The 19,052-nt window shown below is 39.4% G+C and overlaps 1 protein-coding gene across 1 annotated transcript in view; it reads left to right on the forward strand.

The window, feature by feature from the left end:
* NPFFR2 (neuropeptide FF receptor 2) overlaps nt 1-18,711 on the forward strand; it is a 183,772-nt gene extending 165,061 nt beyond the window's left edge. Inside the window, exons 3-4 of the mRNA XM_088448243.1 lie at nt 2,006-2,105; nt 17,582-18,711. Of these exons, the coding sequence (XP_088304369.1) occupies nt 2,006-2,105; nt 17,582-18,440 (959 nt within the window). The 3' untranslated portion in view covers nt 18,441-18,711. The remainder of the gene's footprint in view (nt 1-2,005; nt 2,106-17,581) is intronic.
* The last annotated feature ends 341 nt before the right edge of the window (nt 18,712-19,052 follow it).

Consider the following 19,052-nt stretch of genomic DNA (forward strand, 5'->3'; position numbering starts at 1 on the left):
TGCCGAATGCATCCCAATACAATTTGTGTCTTTAAATTGCTTCCTGATCTATTCATTTTTTTTGTCTGTTTTAAAATATATGACCACAGTCCAGTGAGGTATTTTATGTAAAGACTGAAGAAATATAAATTTGTATGTTTGTATTTCCAGCTCTTGGAATATTTTCCTTTTTAGTTTTATTATAGCTTGTGTCATTTATTAATGCAGACACTTCACACAACCATTTTTTTTTCTTTTGAGGGTTTTGTAGGATCCCTTTTATGTTTCAGCTGCTTTGAATGACACAGGTATACACTTCCATTCTAGCGCACTTTTTTGTTCCTATATCGCTGCTACACACCCGCTGACGTGCCCATGATATAGCACCCGTTCAATTGAACAGCTGATATATTAGCCAGTGTGTACCCAGCATTAGTGACTGTTACAGATGAGACAAAGTTGGACAAGGAGGTGCTGAGTGATCTACACATCAAGGTAGAGAGACAGCTCCAGGACTTGGCAGTGGGATTACATACAGCCACTGAGAGTAAGAAAAAAAAGGAGAGATTAGTGAACAGAAAAAGGAGGAGTTTGAGGAAACAGCATAAGCGCAAAAACTGATTGGGTTGCAATCAACTCTTCCTCCAGAGTCCAGTAGTTGTTATCATACCTGTCCAAGTCCAGAGGGAGAGCTTATTCACTAGTGATACTCAACAGTAGGTGAGAACGTTCCAATTATTACACCAGATTGTGGAATGAATATTGTTGTTAGTTTACATCTGAACTGCGTTGTATACCTCTGTGTCTGGGGAATCCTTGCCCCTCTGCTGGGTTGTAGCTTTAGTGAAAAGCTGTTGCTAAAAGAAGATTATAACCCTTACTACTTCGGAGTATCAACTTCCATTGCCTGTATGGAAATAAATGTGGATATTTACACATATGCGGAGTCATACTCATCTATGCAACCATTCCTCCCCAGCATTTATACACTTGGTTTTACAGTCATCATTCAAATCAGTGTACAATTGCTTCAGCCTTATCACCTGTGAAAAAGATCCATCTTAAACAGGCATAATTACGTGTACATACAACTCTATATAGTCAGAAATTCAGTAGACAGACATCATCATCTGCATCATCTGTAGATGGGTAGGCCCATCTTTGGAGCATGCATAATGACTCTCTCTGCTCTGCTTTAGACCCTCTGTATATTGTTTCATTGTAGGATAACATAATCTGCTTTTTGCTAAATAAAAAGGATTAAGAACAAAGGATAACAATCCAAAAAATAGAAAAGCATTTAGGGGAGTGTGAGTGTTGCTGTCACCCAGGGAGCAAGGCCATTTGGAATGCTGGGTCGCTGGAGTGGAACCCTCCAGTCAGTAGCACTGCAGTGCTGTACTTTCTGGTACTAGTGGCTCCGTCCCCTCAACATGACATCATGCAAAACCTCCTTGCTCCGATACGGCCAAAAACCATTAAAGTTTTTACACATACAGTACAAGTGAAAGTGGTTGATTTTGAAGAAAAAATCTCTTTGATACTGTAATGCTTGTAAAACAAATTGCTATTTTAACTTCCATGTCCCAAGTCTGATCAAAACTGTCTCCTTTTGCTAAAAATGTCATGTGTGGAGGGGAGATCGTCCTAGTACAAACTGCATGAATATCAGTTTTCCTTTAGTAAGTGTTATAATATTAAAAAGTATTGAAAAAGAAAAAAATATTAGCTCATTTAAATCATGTAAAAATAATAGTCATTTAATAATGTCTTTCTGTTAAAGTTTTTTTGTGTTTAAATATTTATAAACATGTATTGCATATAGAAGACCAAGTATAAGGTCTACATAATCAAAATGCCTGTTAGTCGTACAGGCTTCAAGGTCATGTACAAAATGTTATTTACGAAAGAACACTTAATCCTGTAATGTGTTTATGACTGCCACCTTGGTTTTAATGGATAAGTTAATGTGTTGATCATATTGCAGAGTATTGTTTTCATTTTTATTTTATTTTTTTCTCAACAGGTTGGCCTTTTGGAAATACAATATGTAAAATGAGTGGCATGATTCAAGGGATTTCTGTATCTGCCTCTGTTTTCACATTGGTGGCAATAGCTGTCGACAGGTTAGTGCAAATAAAAAATGTAAAAAGCTACTTTTTCTTTAAATGAAACTCAGAATTATCATGTAAAACAATACTGTAAAATGTTAAATATTTCTATAAATGTAATGTATACGTATTCTCATTTAAGATAGTATCAATAACCTATATATTAAGCTTCCTCCCCTTACTTTCATTATTTGTGCATAATTTAAAAATTATTTAATTTGAAAAATTTGACGAGAGTGTTGCTATTATTTTAACCTGTATGTATTAAAATACTTTAGTGTGTCTTAAAAATGATAAATTGTTATGATTTTGCTACTGTATCTTATTTTGCATACAAAACTTCATAAGGATACCATACACCCAAATTTGATTCCTAGTTACAATATATCTAAGAATTACACAGCAAAATACTGTTAAACAGTATGACCACAGGACACTCTATATGTCTTCTGTTCTAACCTGTATTGTAGAAATACTCCTAGAGCTTACCATTTTTATGCACTTTTGGAAGTTGATAAAATACTGGTATAATTGGACATACTGAATAGAAATATTCACATACAATTTTAGTTAGAATATTAATTTCTAGTCTACCCTGATGACAGCAGCCCTTATTAGAATTTATACCAGGAACTATTCCTTGACACAATCGAGAATTCCGGACATATTACGGTATATGTTTAATGTTTTGTTTGTTTTGTCAATGGTACAGTAAACTGGAATTAGGCATATTAAACATATTATATATTGTGAACAGAATGACTGGAATTTTAGATTGCCATTCCCCTATCCCAGTTAATTCTTTACAAATATTGGAATTTTAAACAAAATAAATATGATCCTTTCCTTTTTACATTTTTTGAAAGTCTTTATTTATTCTTAAAATGGTAAGTGGTAGGATCAATTGTACAATACCGTAATACTCATATTAGGGAATGGAGTAGCCCTGCCACCTTTAGCTGCTGCCAGGTTTTTACAGACATGTACCTAGTGCAGTCTATTTTGTATATACTATTCTTTTCTGTTGCATGAGATCTCACCAGTACTGTAAACACCGAAATAACCTTTTAACCATCAAAGGCTGTGGATATAATTGTGTTAAAGCTATAACCCACTGCAATATTTCAAAGCCAGCAGGGGGTAGCTTTATAAAATGCTATATTATAAACCAACTAGCTGTAATGAATGAAGTTGCCTGGCTTAATTATTTTTCTCTCTGTCTCTACCCTATTCCTCTCTCTTTATTTCCATCTCTCTAATGTTTTAAACAATAGATCTCACTTGACTTTTTCATTTTATACATCAATAATGTTTATTGAAGTTTTCCACAAGAAAAAAAAAAAAGGAGGGTACAGAATAAAGATAAGGAACAGGGAAGGAAAGAGAACATAACGGGGATGCAAACCATAAAGCAAACATCTTATATTGCAATGCTAAGTTCCAGAAAACAATGCAAATCATGACATATTAATTAAATAGGTAAACCAGGATCACAAACAGAGCGAGTAAATTAATCTGGGGAACTGGCTTCATTTAGACCAAATGGCAAGGGATCTGACAAAGATGGTTTGTGAACAAATTGAACCTCCTCTCCATCAGTTACATACTCATGCCACACGTTTCACTGCATTATTGGGGAGGATATGGAAGAAGAATAAGGCATATATTCCATCTCCATTTGAAAATGAAAGTGGACTTTATGGAACATCTTGAGTAAAGCCGGGGAAGGGATTGTTTCCAAAATTGGGCCAGGGCTGCTCATGCTGCAATACAAATATGACCCAGCACATACCTCTGATGAGAATGAACCAAAGTGGGGTGAATATGTAACAAAGCTAAAGAAGTGGAAGGAGCTAAGATTAACCCTAACACGTTTTTAATCAGGGAGTATACTTCAAAAAACATCATGGCTGTGACCCATTTCTCCACAGTTCCTCCAGCAAAACTTAGAACAGGATGGCCAGAAGGTATGTAACCTATCAGGAGTGAGACACAATCTGTTTAACAATTTAACATGCATCTTAGTATGATTTAAGCATCTTGATACTTTGAAAGACATATTATAAATCGTTGACCATTGAGCATCAGAAATAAGGTGATGCAAATCTAATTCCCATCACAGTCGGGCAGTGGATTTTTACTGAAGGGCACCATCCCAAGATAAATTGATACCAAAAGAAAATACTACCCCTCTTTCCACCCCACATAAAATGGGTCCATAAATCACTACAGGCAGTATTTTAGGCCCATATGAGTGCACTACAATCCAAAACCAATGTTGAATCTGGAGGTAATGAAATACTTCAGTATGAGGGAGGGAATAATGGCTTCACGTATTGGAAACGTATTGGAAACAAAATCACGTATTGACAACAAAATTCCACCATTCATTATATAGCCTAAGGATGTAATAACCCACGAGTACCAATGAGATATATAAAGAGTCAGGATCAAGTTATCCACTGGCTTAAGGGAGAAAGCTGAGGATGGAAGGGACATTTCCACAACTGCGGAAGCCAATTTATCCCAAACATGTAACGCCTTAATAGATGCAAAGACTTTAGTGGTGGAGGGATGCATATGTTTGGGTGTCCACACAAAACCATTCAGATGAAAACCTGGGTAGCATGATTGTTCAAGGGTTACCCAACAATTAATATTAGGAAGACCGAGCCAGTCTTGTAGTTAAACTAGACAGCAGGCTTCTAGATAATTAATCAAGTCAGGTAAAGCCATTCCACCTAAAATTTTTGGAAGAATCATACGAGACCGGTCAATTTAGGAGGGCGATTGTTCCAAAGATAACAAGACAATGTAGAATGACATTTATCCAAATATTTGGTAGTGAAATAAATTGGATTGTGTGGAAAAGGTACATAAGTTTAGGGAGTAGGACATTTTAAATACTGCTAAGCGGCCCAGCCAGGGAATCTCATAACATATCTAGGATTCAGTGTAACCCATAAAACATTCAATTAAAAGTGGAAGGTTAACAACAAAAATAGAGGAAGAGTCAGGAGGAATATGAATGCCCAGGTACTGGATAGAGGTAGTTCGCCAATTATAGGTAAAACGAGAGCAGAGAGCGGAAACAACAGAGTCTGTAAGATTAATGGGCATAGCATCAGTCTTGGTTGTATTAATGTTATAGTATGAGGCAGCGCTATACCTGTCTTAAACAACATACAAATGGGCAACTAGCCAAGAGGGTCTGTAACAAAAGGAGAACGTCATCTGCAAAAAGGCAAAGTTTGAGTCTCTGTGCCAACCATGACACCAGGGAAGTACCTGTCTGCTTGGAGCTTAGCTGCTAAAGGCTCAATATGACTTTATAATTTTATATGGCTGCCTGTGTTGTTACAGTTTTCCCACTTTTACGTTCATTTTGTGCAATAGTGCTATATATGGAGGAGAAAATTTGCAGATATAGTGGTGCCAATGTGAGGGGGATGTGTGTGGCGAATTGTCCAGGTACAGCCCTGAGAAGAGGACGTGTTCATAATCCCGACTGCGGGGATTCCGGTGCTCAGAATACAGACACCAGAATCCTGACGCCTTTCAGAATCCCGGTGCTGGCATCGCGACTACCGGAAGGTAAGTAGCGGGGTTAAGGGGAGGGTTAGCATTAGGATTAGGGTTTAGGCACTAGGGGGAGGTTTATGGTTTGGCACTAAGGGGGGAGGGTTAGGTTTAAGGTGCAGTGAGGGGGAGGTTAGGTTTAGGCACTAGAGAGAGAGGTATTGTTCAGGCACCAGGGAAGGAGGGTTAGGGTAGTGAGAGTGGGAGGGTTAGGATACTGACTGACAGGGATGCCAGCATCTGCATTTTGACAGCCGGGTGTGCCGGCATCCCATACCCAACCCCTGAGAAGATGACACATTTACATTTCCCCAATACATATTACACTCTACAGAACCATCTGAAATGATTTGCACAGTTGAATAAAGTAACTGCCACCTGCAGTGACTGATTAATACTCAAGATATGATTGCAACATCTACCATAAAAAGATAATATCATGAAAATACTAGCATTACTTTTCCAAGGCAAACCCAATAATCTTATCTCAAAAAAGCATCCCTCCATGCAGCCAATAGAGGTTGTAGGGCTAATTCTGAGTTCGGGAGCAGAGCAAAAAAACAAAAGCAAGCAATTCTGCTCCTGGACAAACCATGTTGCAATACATGTACATATATTTAATTTTTTTCATACAGAGTAAATACTGGCTGCTGTTGCATGTAGACCACAAATGCTGGACAGCTTTATTTTTACTCTGCAATTTACATTTGAGTTTGGACACACCCCTCTGAAACCTGAATCTCTCTGCACATGTTAAATCTGTAACACCTGCTGTGCAACATGTTTTTTCTAGGTGCAAAGTTACTTACTTTTTATGCTTTGCTTCCAACTCACAATCAGCCCCATTGGAAAGAACCAGTTCACCTTGAGGAAAATGTTACTGGTGTACCTACTGTACACAGAGCCAGCTCGAGGGAGGTGCCCCCAAGTTCACTGGCTGCAAACTGTCTGGCTCCGGAACTGTACCGGGAAAGATCTGCACTGCTAGGCGATGAAGAACCCCACACTCCATTTACCTCCTGCCGGTAAAGGTGCACTCGGGGGCGGGGAAGGAGGGAGGTAGGGGGCATTCGGCGATGTGGCAGAGGACACACTGTCTCCCTAATCTGACACTGTCCCAGGGCTACACCCACACTGCAAAAATTCTTGCGCTAGGTGCAAGTGGACTTAGGGCTTTGCCCTGCACCAAAATACTGTTAGGGGTCTATTTAAACGTGGGCAAATGTACAATTAGTAATATGCAGTACAAACTGTAAGATTCAGTTAACTGAAGTGCTTAAACATAAATCTAACTACAAAAGATGTACTTTTCGTATGCATTCAGATACATACATGCATCAGAATTAATGGCTTCTGGTGTCATAATCCTCACAGGATTAAATGTGATGTTCACAGTAGTTTGAATCAATTAGAGTAAAATGCTAAATTGCTTTCGGAAAGTGAGGATTTTAAAGTCCAGTTAGGTTTTATAGAGAAGAGATTAGACAAATGCTCTAAAACGTAGATAATGCTGTAAAGCCTTAATGGAAAATAAACAGCAGTAATTAAAAAGCAAAAAAAACCCCACAAATCTTAAAAATTTGAAAACATAAAACAGAAATACTCAGGTAAAACAGAAAAATACTTAATAGCTTAATAGAGGTTTTGTAGATTATGACCTTGTAACTTTTAATGGTACATTAAATGTTTTACTTATATGTTAAAAGGAAGGACCTATATACAGTAAAATGTAGGGTTCAATGGTAATCAAATTTATATAAGTAATCTGTAGTCTGAAGAGATAAAGGGAAACAAACAGTGTGCAGATTCATGTGCGGTATCAAGGCTGATCTAGAGGGTATGGTACTGTATGAGCGATCGACAGTCTAACATACTACTTCCAGCATGCTATACTGTCCTGATGACAACTGTTAAGATGTTGTTTTACATACTGGTTTAATCCCCTCTATCTGTCAAAACAAAACACAAAAATGGCTACAACAATCTGGGCCCCTCAGTTCCCACTGGGCTTTAGGTGGGAGCCTAAATTGCCTAGCTGATGATTGTGATAAGTAGTAAATTATCACAGGGCTGCTAAAATATGGTTGGGCTATTAATGTAATATGAGTTAATTAATAATGTAATATATATTAGGGCAGATTACAGGAAATATGGAGGAGAAAGCCTGCGCAGTGTAGTGAACTGATGTATATGGAGGCAATAACCCAAACAATATTGAGCAATGATATATATATTAACTACATAAAACTCTATAGTAAAAATATTAACTACATCCTTAAAAAACCTGTATAAGTTCCACGTAGGAGCACATAAATCATATACACACAGTCTGAGCTTCAGTCGCTGCGGGGCTCGCTACAAGATGGGGCAGCTGTCGATGGTGAGTGACAGCTCGCCCTGTTTTGTAGGTGGGGAGCGGGGTGGTTGGGCAAATGCAGGTGTTCTCAAAGGAATGCCTGGCATTTGAGGGCAGACCTACTGACAACACTAGTGATTTAAGTAGTGGACTTCCTGCTCTATTAGAGCCGGAAGTCCACTCGGGCTTGCGGGAGCCGAGACCCTACCACAGGGTCTCGTCGCAAGCCCGATGGTCGCGATAATCGCGATGGACTCCATGCCGCTCGCACAAACTGTGGGTTGTCACCCACAGCTTTGCGAGCGGCCTGGAGAAAAAAAAAACACGCCTTGATTCAGAGCGAGCACTCGCCTGCAGCAAGTGGCCCTGAATCAGGCCCATTATTTGTTCATCATTCAAAAAATCATTCATTACTCTTCAAAAAATCATTCACTTTTTCAAAGGATAATCTGACAGGTAATCTGACGGAAAATTGTTGGCTTCAAAATTGTTACGTGTTTATGCACCTTGAATGATTAAAACAGAAAATTGACAGGCACTGCTGAACAGTGCCCCCTGCCCTGCAGCGCTCTTGGCAATAGCACACATTGCACCAACCTACTTATAGCCCTGATATGACCTATTGTCTGTTTCGTTACTGTTACTCCACTTCATTCAGTGTACTGTAACCACAATTGTAGTATGATACTGTTGAGCACATCAGTATGTTATTCCTACTGTATGTTCACTGTCCACTGAAATCTTGATCTGCAGTTTGTTACTTTATTGCAGTGTTTCCCAACTGAAGCCTCCAACAGTGCATGTTTTATACATCTCCAGGCTGGTGCACAGGTATATTAATTTCTGGCTGACACATTTTAAATGACCCACAGGTTGACCACTTACAGTAACTGACAAATTTTTTGTTAGAAAAACCGCTCAGAAATTGTAAGTTTTTTTTATTTGTGAATTAGGTGAAGAACATGTATTTCAACATACTGTATCTAAAATGATTTCAAGTTTTTTTTTGAATGTTTGTAAAAACAACAATTTTTTTAAAATATCGGAACACCGGATCACCACCATTGGACCATTGGAACAGCGAGAAGATTGTGACCATCGTGACTTCCCTTTTCACCAAGTACACTTTAGGGCAGGGATGGGGTACCTCAGGTCCGGGGGCCGTATAAGGCCCGCGGAATCATTTTGTCTGGCCCTCTGAGCTTTTTTTCTGCTAGCCTCACCCTGCAGCCACAATCTATGCAGCAGTGCCACCTGGGGCATCCTTAGGATGCTTCAGATGGTCACACCGCTGCCCTTACAGCTCCCCAGAGCATCCTCAGGATGCTACGGGTATTGCTGTAATCACCAGCAATTGTGGCCCCACCGCCGTGTGACATCACACAGAGGGGGCATGGCCAGCACCGGGCCCAGGAATAATAATATACATATCAAAATGCTTTAGGGGGTAAGGGGTGGTTAATTTACCTTTCCCAGTGGCTGCTAATCTCTGCAGCCACACGGTGGGGGCCCTACTGTGCTGAACGATCAGCAGTGATCTGCAGCACCGAAGGTCCCTCTGAGAGTAGCAGCTGCGAGAAGAATCTCTTCCTGCAGGCGCCCACACTGTTTATCTGACTGGTTGAAATATTGCGACCAGATCACATAACGCACAGTCTGGTGTGGTCAGAAAAATACGACCATGCCAGGCTAGTGGTTAAATATTTCAAATGTAACACTGAGGAAAACCGTAAAACATGCACTGTTAGGGCCCTGTTAGGAAACACTGCTTTATCCTAACTTAATTTACAATAATGTTATTGAATATATGAATATGGAATATACAATGAATCTAGCAGTATAAAATAAAATACAGAAATAAGGTGATGTTCAATCACTTCCATGCTTATATATTAAGATCTGTTAATCAATTTTTTTACTTGGCCCCATACATCTACCGGCTGATTCACTGATCCATCAATCGGACCAGAACGGGCGATCCCTGGGTTGGATTTGCCAACCGGCGACCATCGATGATCGCCAATCTGTCAGGGAATCTATATAACTCTATATGTTAAAAATCCCTGATTTGCTGATCACTATAATATTTTGATCATAATCGGCAAATCAGTGAAATCAAACATGCTGGATATCACAGATGTCCTGACCCCAGCATCTGGGGATGGTGAATTGGCCCAATGCATCTCTGATGTATGCAGGGTTTTCACATTAAGCTCAGGAGCGACCACTCCTGATTGGCTACCATTCCGCGAGCAGTCAATCAGCAGTGGCTGCTCCTGAAAGACTGCCAGTCTGTGAGCTGTGATTGGCTCGCGGCCAACGCCATATTGAAAATGCCGCCGGCGTTGTTTCTTTCCCTTGGCTTCCGGTGTAATCCACACTGCTGACATCCAGGCCCGATTTTCTCCATGCCTGACTGGCTGTCAGTGATAGGTAAGTATACTGACCCTTCCCTGCACCTCCTTTCTAGTCTAGACAGCCTTCTCTGCACTTCTCCAGCAAGCCATCCATCCCCGCGCACCCCTCCCAGTCCAGCAATCCTTGAATGTCCTGTCCCCCCCTCTAGTCAAGCCACCCTTCCCAGCCCTTTGCCCTCCTTTTCCAGCCAGCCTTCCCAGCCCCGTGCCCCCCAGTCCAGCCTTTCCAGCCTTGTGCCCCCTGATAGCCAGCCTTCCCTGCTTTGTGCACCCCATTAATGTCCAGCCTTCCCTGACCTGTGCCACCTCTCCCCTACCATGTCTAGGTCCACCTCTCCCTGTCCTGCACTTTCCCTTCCTTCTGGCTTTTTATGTGGATCCTTGTATTCCAATGTATTTTGTGTGGATCCTGCTATTTTAATGTATTTCATGTGGATCCGGCTATTTCGGATTTTATGTGGATCCGGATATTTCAATGTATTTTATGTGGATCCAGGTATTTCAATGTACTTTATGTGGTTCTGGTTGTATATATAATATACGATTTGACGTTGCTTTCTATATTTATCTATACTATATTTAGCATAGATTCTGGTCTTCTGTGTGTGTAAATTTACAGCAGTTTGCTGTATTTGTATAGTTTTATATATTATGATTGATTGTCATGTTATAATAACCACCCCAACAGCCAAAACTTTGAGAATGTTTAAACTCGTTTATGTACCAATTGATGCCCCACCCCGATATAGCTCCACCCATATTATGCACAGCTCATCCTACCTCTGCCCCATCCCCTGTGGGAGAGGGGCCCTGCCTATTTTGTCAGTACTGGGCCTGACAATTTCTGATGGCAGCCCTGTATGTATGTACTGTATGTGTTTATAGTGTATTTGTATGTATATATATATATATGTGTGTGTTTGTATGTGTTTATGCATGAATGTGTGTATGTATATATAGTTGTATGCATATATGCATACCTCCCAACTGTCCCGCATTCAGCGGGACAGTCCAGTTTTTCTGGGACTGTCCCGCTGTCCCACCCACGGGCCGCAGTGTCCCGCGGTGTGAGGGGGAAGTTGGGGTAAGCATACACCACTGCTCTGCATAGCAGAGCAGCGGGTATGCAGAGCGAGAATAGATGCTGTGTGCATGCGCACAGCATCTATTCACAGTGCAGGGGGAAGCCTGGGGGCAGCCCAGCATCTCGGAGATGCTGGGCACACCCCTTAGTGATGTAAATGGGGGGGCGTGCCATCAGGCCATGCCCACTTTACTATCAGGCCACACACATTTTTCGGGGTGCACGCGCCTCCGGCGTGCGGAAGTCCCGATTCATCTGGGACAAATGTTGGGAGGTATGTATATACATGTGTGTACATACACACACAAACACACACACACACATACAAGGTGGATGGCACTCCAGGCTTACTAATGGAACAAAACATGCTTACACCAGTGTTAGTATGCCATCCACCTCTCCACTGTATATGCTGATACTAGTGAAAGGCACTGGACACTGTTGGAGAACTTTACATACTGTAGGAGTGCTGGGCAATTGTCTGTATGTGTATATATATATATATATATATATGATTTGTAGCAGCTGGATTGAGAAGCACAAGCACATGCATAGTTTTCATGTTTTTATGAACCAACTACTAGAGGGTCAACCATAAATCACGGATATAGGCATATGTATTCCAATTCTGAGGTTCTACAACATCTGATTCAGATAAACCATACAACAAATTTTTGGTATCACATTGAATACAAGTGTGTAATTGGAGATTTACCCCTAAGGAAGTCTCATAAAGAGACGAAACACGTCGGGTTTTAAATGAAAGGTGGACACTACATCTAAACAATTTTTCCGATTGGAAGGTGATTAATTATCCTTCTTTAAAGATCGATGGGTGTCCAATATTATTAACATGTAAGAAATTTATTGTATTGTTGGTTTTTTAATAAAGAAAGAATATGATCATTTTAGAAATTTAATCATTTCTTAATTTGTTTATTAATACTGGCCTTGGGCCAATTGTCTGTGTGTTTTTGGTACGGGGGTATCGTTTTATAGAACCTCAAGGAGGATTTGAAGCAAGCTCATTTTCTGGACTAACTGACTAGAATCGAAAATCTAATAGGAACAGACAGTGAAATTGTCTCCTTAAAGAAAATAGAAGATATACATTTTAAAAGTTGTGTTCCAATAAGAAGCGCCCCATTAGTAATTTGTTTGTCTATTTGTAAATTAGTCCTTCTAACAGAGGACTTACTGAAGGGTGCTGCTGTTTTTTATTTATTTTAATAGCGCAGTTTAGGATTTTTTTGTGTGATATATATATATATATATATATATATATATAGCGTACACTCCATAACCATGTACTCCAATAATGCTTGAAATTAAACTGTGACGGTGCTCTCCTTAGGCTCTTCTAAATAACCATATGTAGAGGACAATCAAAGACAGCAATCTGGAGATTTGTTATGCTGTATAAAGTGAAAGTGAAACAACGTCATTATTCCATCCAATGTTTAGGGCCTATGTCCATCATCGGGCTTCAATATGTATATTTATCCCTTTAGTTGGTTACTTCCTGAGTCTGCGTACCACGCTGAAGCGCAAACAGGAAGTGCCTTACCACATACTTTCGTCACTGCTCGGCTCCCCTGTCATACAGTAATGTTTCATAAACATAAACCTTCGCCTACAAATGCTCTATAGAAACGTGAAAACTGCGTCAAACTCCGTCCAGTGGTTCTCAAGATTAGCCCAAACAAACAGATACATGCCTACCCGGGACTTTATTTTATACTATGTATAGATATATTGTGGATATCTTTTACTTTTCTTTTTTTTTTCTCTCCCTTTCTCTCTCTCTCTCTCTCTATTTTCTCTAACTTTTTCTTGTTATAGCTTCACTATAAAGTGGATGAAAGCAGTTTTACAATAACACTATTCTGGTTTCTGTGAATAAAGAGGACTATTAATGAAATAACAAGCTATAGATATGAAATATCAGTGTTACTTCATATGTACCTAAAATTCAGTTATTGTAATTTCTTCTATTTGTACAAGAACAATAATGCCCTAGAGTAAAAATGATCTGACTGTAAGGGGAAGATCAGTCATAGTGGTTCTGCTGATTAAATTGCAAAAGACAGGGTGATATACTGTATATAAGCACATACGAATATATGTTATTTAACATCTAATAAATCTGAGGGTGATTTGATGGGTTTATTATAGGATTATAGGAGATAAACATGCCAGACAGCTTCATTCGGCATATCGGTTTCATTACACATTATCAATGTTTGGTCATTACTTATAGTTATTATAGTGTACGTCGTATATTTAGCAGGAAATAGGTTTTCTAAAATATGGTATTGAACGTAAACAAGTGCTTCCAGGGCATATGTTCCCTAAGTGTTCCCTCTGCAGGTTCTGGGAAAGAGCCCTTGGGCCTGAGTCACACACAGCAGCGTCTATTGGCAGTTGTCCATCTGCAAGATATGCTAATGGCCTACAAACTCCTTCCCTGTGTACATCCGTTTGGGCTGAATGTGCAGAGACTGAGACTCCCACTTTTAGTACCCATTCTCGCTGTAATACCGATTGGTGTATCCTTATATGCCACCATTGGCCACACCATCACAACTTTCCCCATTCATCACAGTTTCCCCATCTAACCATGGCTTCCTATGATTGCACTTGTGAACAAGGCTGCTTGCATCGACATGCCAGCAACAATTCTTTAACACACTTACTGAACATACAAATTTTGTGCGCACTACTAGCCACCTCCCAGTGACTGCCCAGGAATGCCCATCACTTTTACACCACCGTTCTGATACTGTCTGAATCAATAGCATATGTGCGTACTGTACACTCTGTGTAACACATGTGTTGGGTGGGTTTTAAAAAATGTTTGCACATGCACAGTTCCAAAATACTGCTTAACTGTATGAAAATTGGCATTGCATGCAGATTGCTTGTAACCTGGGATGGACTGGCCCACAGGTACATAGGAAATGGCCGGTGGGCCTCACTGCCGGAGGACCCACCCCTTCCTCTAATGTCAGGTTCCAGTGTGTGCACTGAAATCATATATTGTTACATACATTGTTACTCTGTCTACTTATAACCTGTCTGGGAGACGCCCAGGGACAAGATACTGTACAAGGGGATGGGGCCAGGCTATTCACATCATTGTCCCTCTCACTGGGAAAATGCTGCAAATTGCTCTTATATAAAGAGATGGCAGGGCCAAATAACACAATTATAATAGAAATGCATAATATTAGCCTCGCCCACTCACCATAGACTGATTCCCCCTGCAGCCTAACCCTAACACTCCCCCTTGTGCCTAACCCTAACCCTAAACCCTCCCCCTAACTCCAATACTTACCATCGGAATGCTGGCAGTCGGGATGCTGGTGCTGGGATTCTGACTTGTGTTGGGATTCCGGCCCCGGCATTCTGAGAGCCGGCATCCCGACCACCAGGACATAAACTACATCTCTTACATATATAGCAGAGCAGAATACCTCACCTCTTATATTGCATATTGCCTTTTCTGTTAGACTTAAAGTATATTATTTGTAGCCATGGACCAGTGTATGCAATACATGTAATGTAGGTTGATATCTGGGTGGTGGTGTGCTGGAGTAATGATTTGTCTATGGGGTAGCGCTGCGTGATTGATAATCTAAAATCTAGGAAGTAAAGCAATATGTGTGAGTAATGGAAGTAATGAAGATGTAATGATATGAACTAGAGGTGTTAGATAGAGCCTGAGTGTTAGTGGTATTAATTATTCAGAGTGGAATGGAAAATGAGAAATAGAGAGAAATGCAAAAAAAGAGAAGAGGAGTTGTTGTAGCATGGTAGGAATGATGGAGAGGTGCATAGGGGAGCGGCCGTGCAAGGCAAAGGCAATGTCATGCTGTGCAATGTATAGTAAATATAGATGTGATGTAAGAATACAATATGATGTGTTTGCTAAGGGAATTATAGTTTTGTGATTGTAAAAAGTGAAGTGTAGAAAAATGTATAGGTGTAAAAAATTATGAATCAATGAGATAAAAAATGTGCATTCTGTAGGTTTTAAAAAGCAAAATAGTGAAAAGAAATATAACTTTAAAAATATGTACGGATATTCTTAAACTGTAATAATTAGTGATTTTAAAGGAAAAGCAGGATGAACAGATAAAGTACATAAATGGAAATAAATATAGAAAAGTACAGTAATCCAAACATGCTGCACCACCAGTAAGTTACTTTCTCAGTGGGCTTTCTTGTAAAATACCCACTTCGGAAGCCATATACCAGTGGTGAAAAACATGTGAACACACAATTAGGAAGATAAATACAAGAGGCAAAAGGTTTTTGGTCCTACTGCAGTTTCATATTTATCTGCTTTTTCTACTTTTAAATCTTAAAATCTGCCATGTACCATTACACTCAATACTTCTTTATAATTCTATTCTTCTACAACTCCTCCTCTACAGCCTCCTCTGACCTCCTACTTTGTCATGCTCTCTATTTTTTCTTCTCTATTCCTATATGAATGAGTTTATTCAATTTCAACTAATGTTCTTTCTGACCCACACATATTCTGTTTCCCTCTGCTCTCCTTCTCCAAACTTCGATTCTTTTCCTTTGCCCACTCAACTGTCATTTTTTTACTCCATCAGCTCATAGTAGTGGTAGTATTAAGCTCTGGGAAGTGATAAAATGGAGAGTGATAAATGACCAACCAATCAGTTCCTAACTGTCATTTTTCAAACACAGCCTGTAACATGACAGTTAGGAGCTGAATGGCTGGTCGTTTATCACTCTCCACTTTATCACTTAGCAGAGCTAATGTGTCATAACACAGACCTCTCTTAAATTACTCTACCTTCTAGATTATAGATTCTCATGCCCCAGCATATTACCATAGTCAATGATGCATAACTTCCACACAACACCACTCCATCAATCTACTGGAAATAATGGGATTATTAACAGCAATCCTCAACTATGAAATAATAAGTAAACCTTTAACTAGTCTTAAAAGGAAGGGGGTCATATTTTGTAGAGCACACACGTAGTACCGCCATACACAGTTACAGACATTAGTATACTAACCTGGATTTAGATAATATTTATACAACATGTTTTGCATTTTTAATGGACTCTATTTATTTTTCCAAGAAGCCATGGAATTGTTTTTTTTTTATTTTAAATGATTTGTTTTATTATATATACAATTAGGCTTATGATTAATAGATTAACATGACCTAATATTGGGTCGAAAAGAAAGGTTTTCAATTTTTCTTTTATAATAGTAATTTCTTGTAACATTCTGTTTTCACTTTTATACTCACAAACAAAACTATACTGGTGTCCATTTTCATATGCATCTGTATTATTTGTCAAGTTTATTACTCTTTTTGTAACATAATCAAGATATCATGTGCTAAATGCCTTTTCAACAAACTTGCCAATGAGGATTTGATATTAAAACTCATTGGGCCGGATTCAATTAGCCATGGTGCTTACCGCAGGCTTAAAGCTCCAGACTTCAATGCCCGGAGCTGTTCAGTTATTGTGCAAGCCCGCGGCTAGCACACTTTAACCCATAGGTTCTGGGTTAAGTGCCCAGAGCTATGGGTTAATCCACTAGAGGCAGCCACAGTTAGGGCAGATTGCCCTACTTACTGTGGATTCTGTTTGTATCTCAGGAGGGTACAGCCTAAGGGCTTACCACGGGCTGCTATTGAATAGCTCTGGGCACATTATCTTCAAAACTTGTACAGATTCTTTTTATATACTGAATGCCAGTTAAACTTTTGTTATTCCTTCAATCCATTCAGTGTAGAAGCATAAATAGATAGTATTTCCTTAATATTTGACAGTGCATTTTTCAGACAGAACTAAAGTACTTTTTCTTGATTTCTCCCACGAGATACTGAAGCTAAAAGCACAAATTTATGTGTGTTTTGTTTTCTTTCGCTTTCATTTATTTTTATTGCACTGGTGTAATGTTTATTACTTTTTCTTGTAGCTTACATAAGCTTTTAATACATCATTGAGGCACTTTCTGAAATGATAAAGAACATATCTATATTTTTAATTGCAGGTTTCGCTGCATCGTTTATCCATTCAAGCAGAAGCTGACCATATCCACAGCTGTTGTTATTATAGCAGTGATCTGGGTTCTGGCTATATCTATCATGTGTCCATCTGCAGTTATGTCTCATGTTAAAGAAGATAAACACTTTCGTGTAGTTCTTGGCAGAAGCAATCAAACTAATCCGATTTATTGGTGTCGGGAGGATTGGCCCAATCCGCAGATGAGAAAAATATACACAACAGTTCTGTTTTCTAATATCTACCTGGCTCCACTCTCATTAATTGTGATTATGTATGCCAGGATAGGCATTACCTTATTTAAGAGTGAACTGAATGTCGAAAGTAAGAATCACCAACAGCAAAGGCATGCCGTTTCCAGAAGGAAGCAAAAAGTTATTAAAATGCTTATTATTATTGCTTCACTTTTTATTTTATCTTGGCTGCCTTTGTGGACATTGATGATGCTGTCTGACTATGCCAACTTGACCGAAAATCAATACCAAGTGATTAATATTTATATTTACCCATTAGCACACTGGTTGGCTTTTTTTAATAGCAGCATCAACCCCATCATTTATGGTTTCTTCAATGAGAACTTCCGCCGAGGTTTCCAAGCTGCTTTTAAACTCCAGCTGTGTTCAGAGGAAATGGAGAGGAGAACCGTATATTCTCATCGAGCACAAGGCAATGCCATTTTGCCAGCAACTTCCCAAGACCCTGGACACCAGGAATCAGCATTTAACAAACAGAGTAGCAATGATAATGAGTCTGAGAAACGAAAACCACTAACCAGTGACCATGATTTAATAATGGAAGACTTGGAAAAAATGTCAAATAACAATGGTATTCAGAGAGACATGGTTTGATGAACTTAGAAGAATACCTTCAGAATAAAATGTATGTGTTGCATTCGCAAGAGACCATTTTAAATATATATTTATCATCACTCAACAAGACATGAACACAAACTTACATGTTTATGCTGATCAGTGCTGTTTTTATATAGATCTTTGTGCAGCAATTACATTGATGGCCTGTATATAATGTCAGTTTTTATGTGTGCAAATCCACTTTTGAAGCAAATGTAAATAAAGCTATTTTTTTGTGTAGAAACTATAAAAAACACTTTTAAAATAATTTCATTTTGATGAGAAGTGATTGCCACATTTCTGATCAAACTGGTGTAACAGTCTTATCTTCTTCTGAAAGAAATTAGCCATTACAGTCCCTGTGAAACTGATATAAACGGTATTTAGTTGACATTGGGTGGTTGGGATGCTGGTGCTCAGAATGCCGGCACCGGAATCCCTACATCAGCCAGCAAGCATCCCGACCGCTGGTATCCTGATGGTATTAAGTTTAGGGGTTAGGGTTAGGCTGTGGGAAGGAGGGTTAGGTTTAGGAATAGGGTTAAGGTTAGCGTTAGGATACTGACTTGCAGGTGTCAGCATTCTCACCTAGTCGGGATTCTGGCATCA

This window comes from Taudactylus pleione, unplaced genomic scaffold, assembly GCF_031769625.1.
Source record: "Taudactylus pleione unplaced genomic scaffold, aTauple2 ptg000454l, whole genome shotgun sequence".
NCBI classification, from domain to species: domain Eukaryota; kingdom Metazoa; phylum Chordata; class Amphibia; order Anura; family Myobatrachidae; genus Taudactylus; species Taudactylus pleione.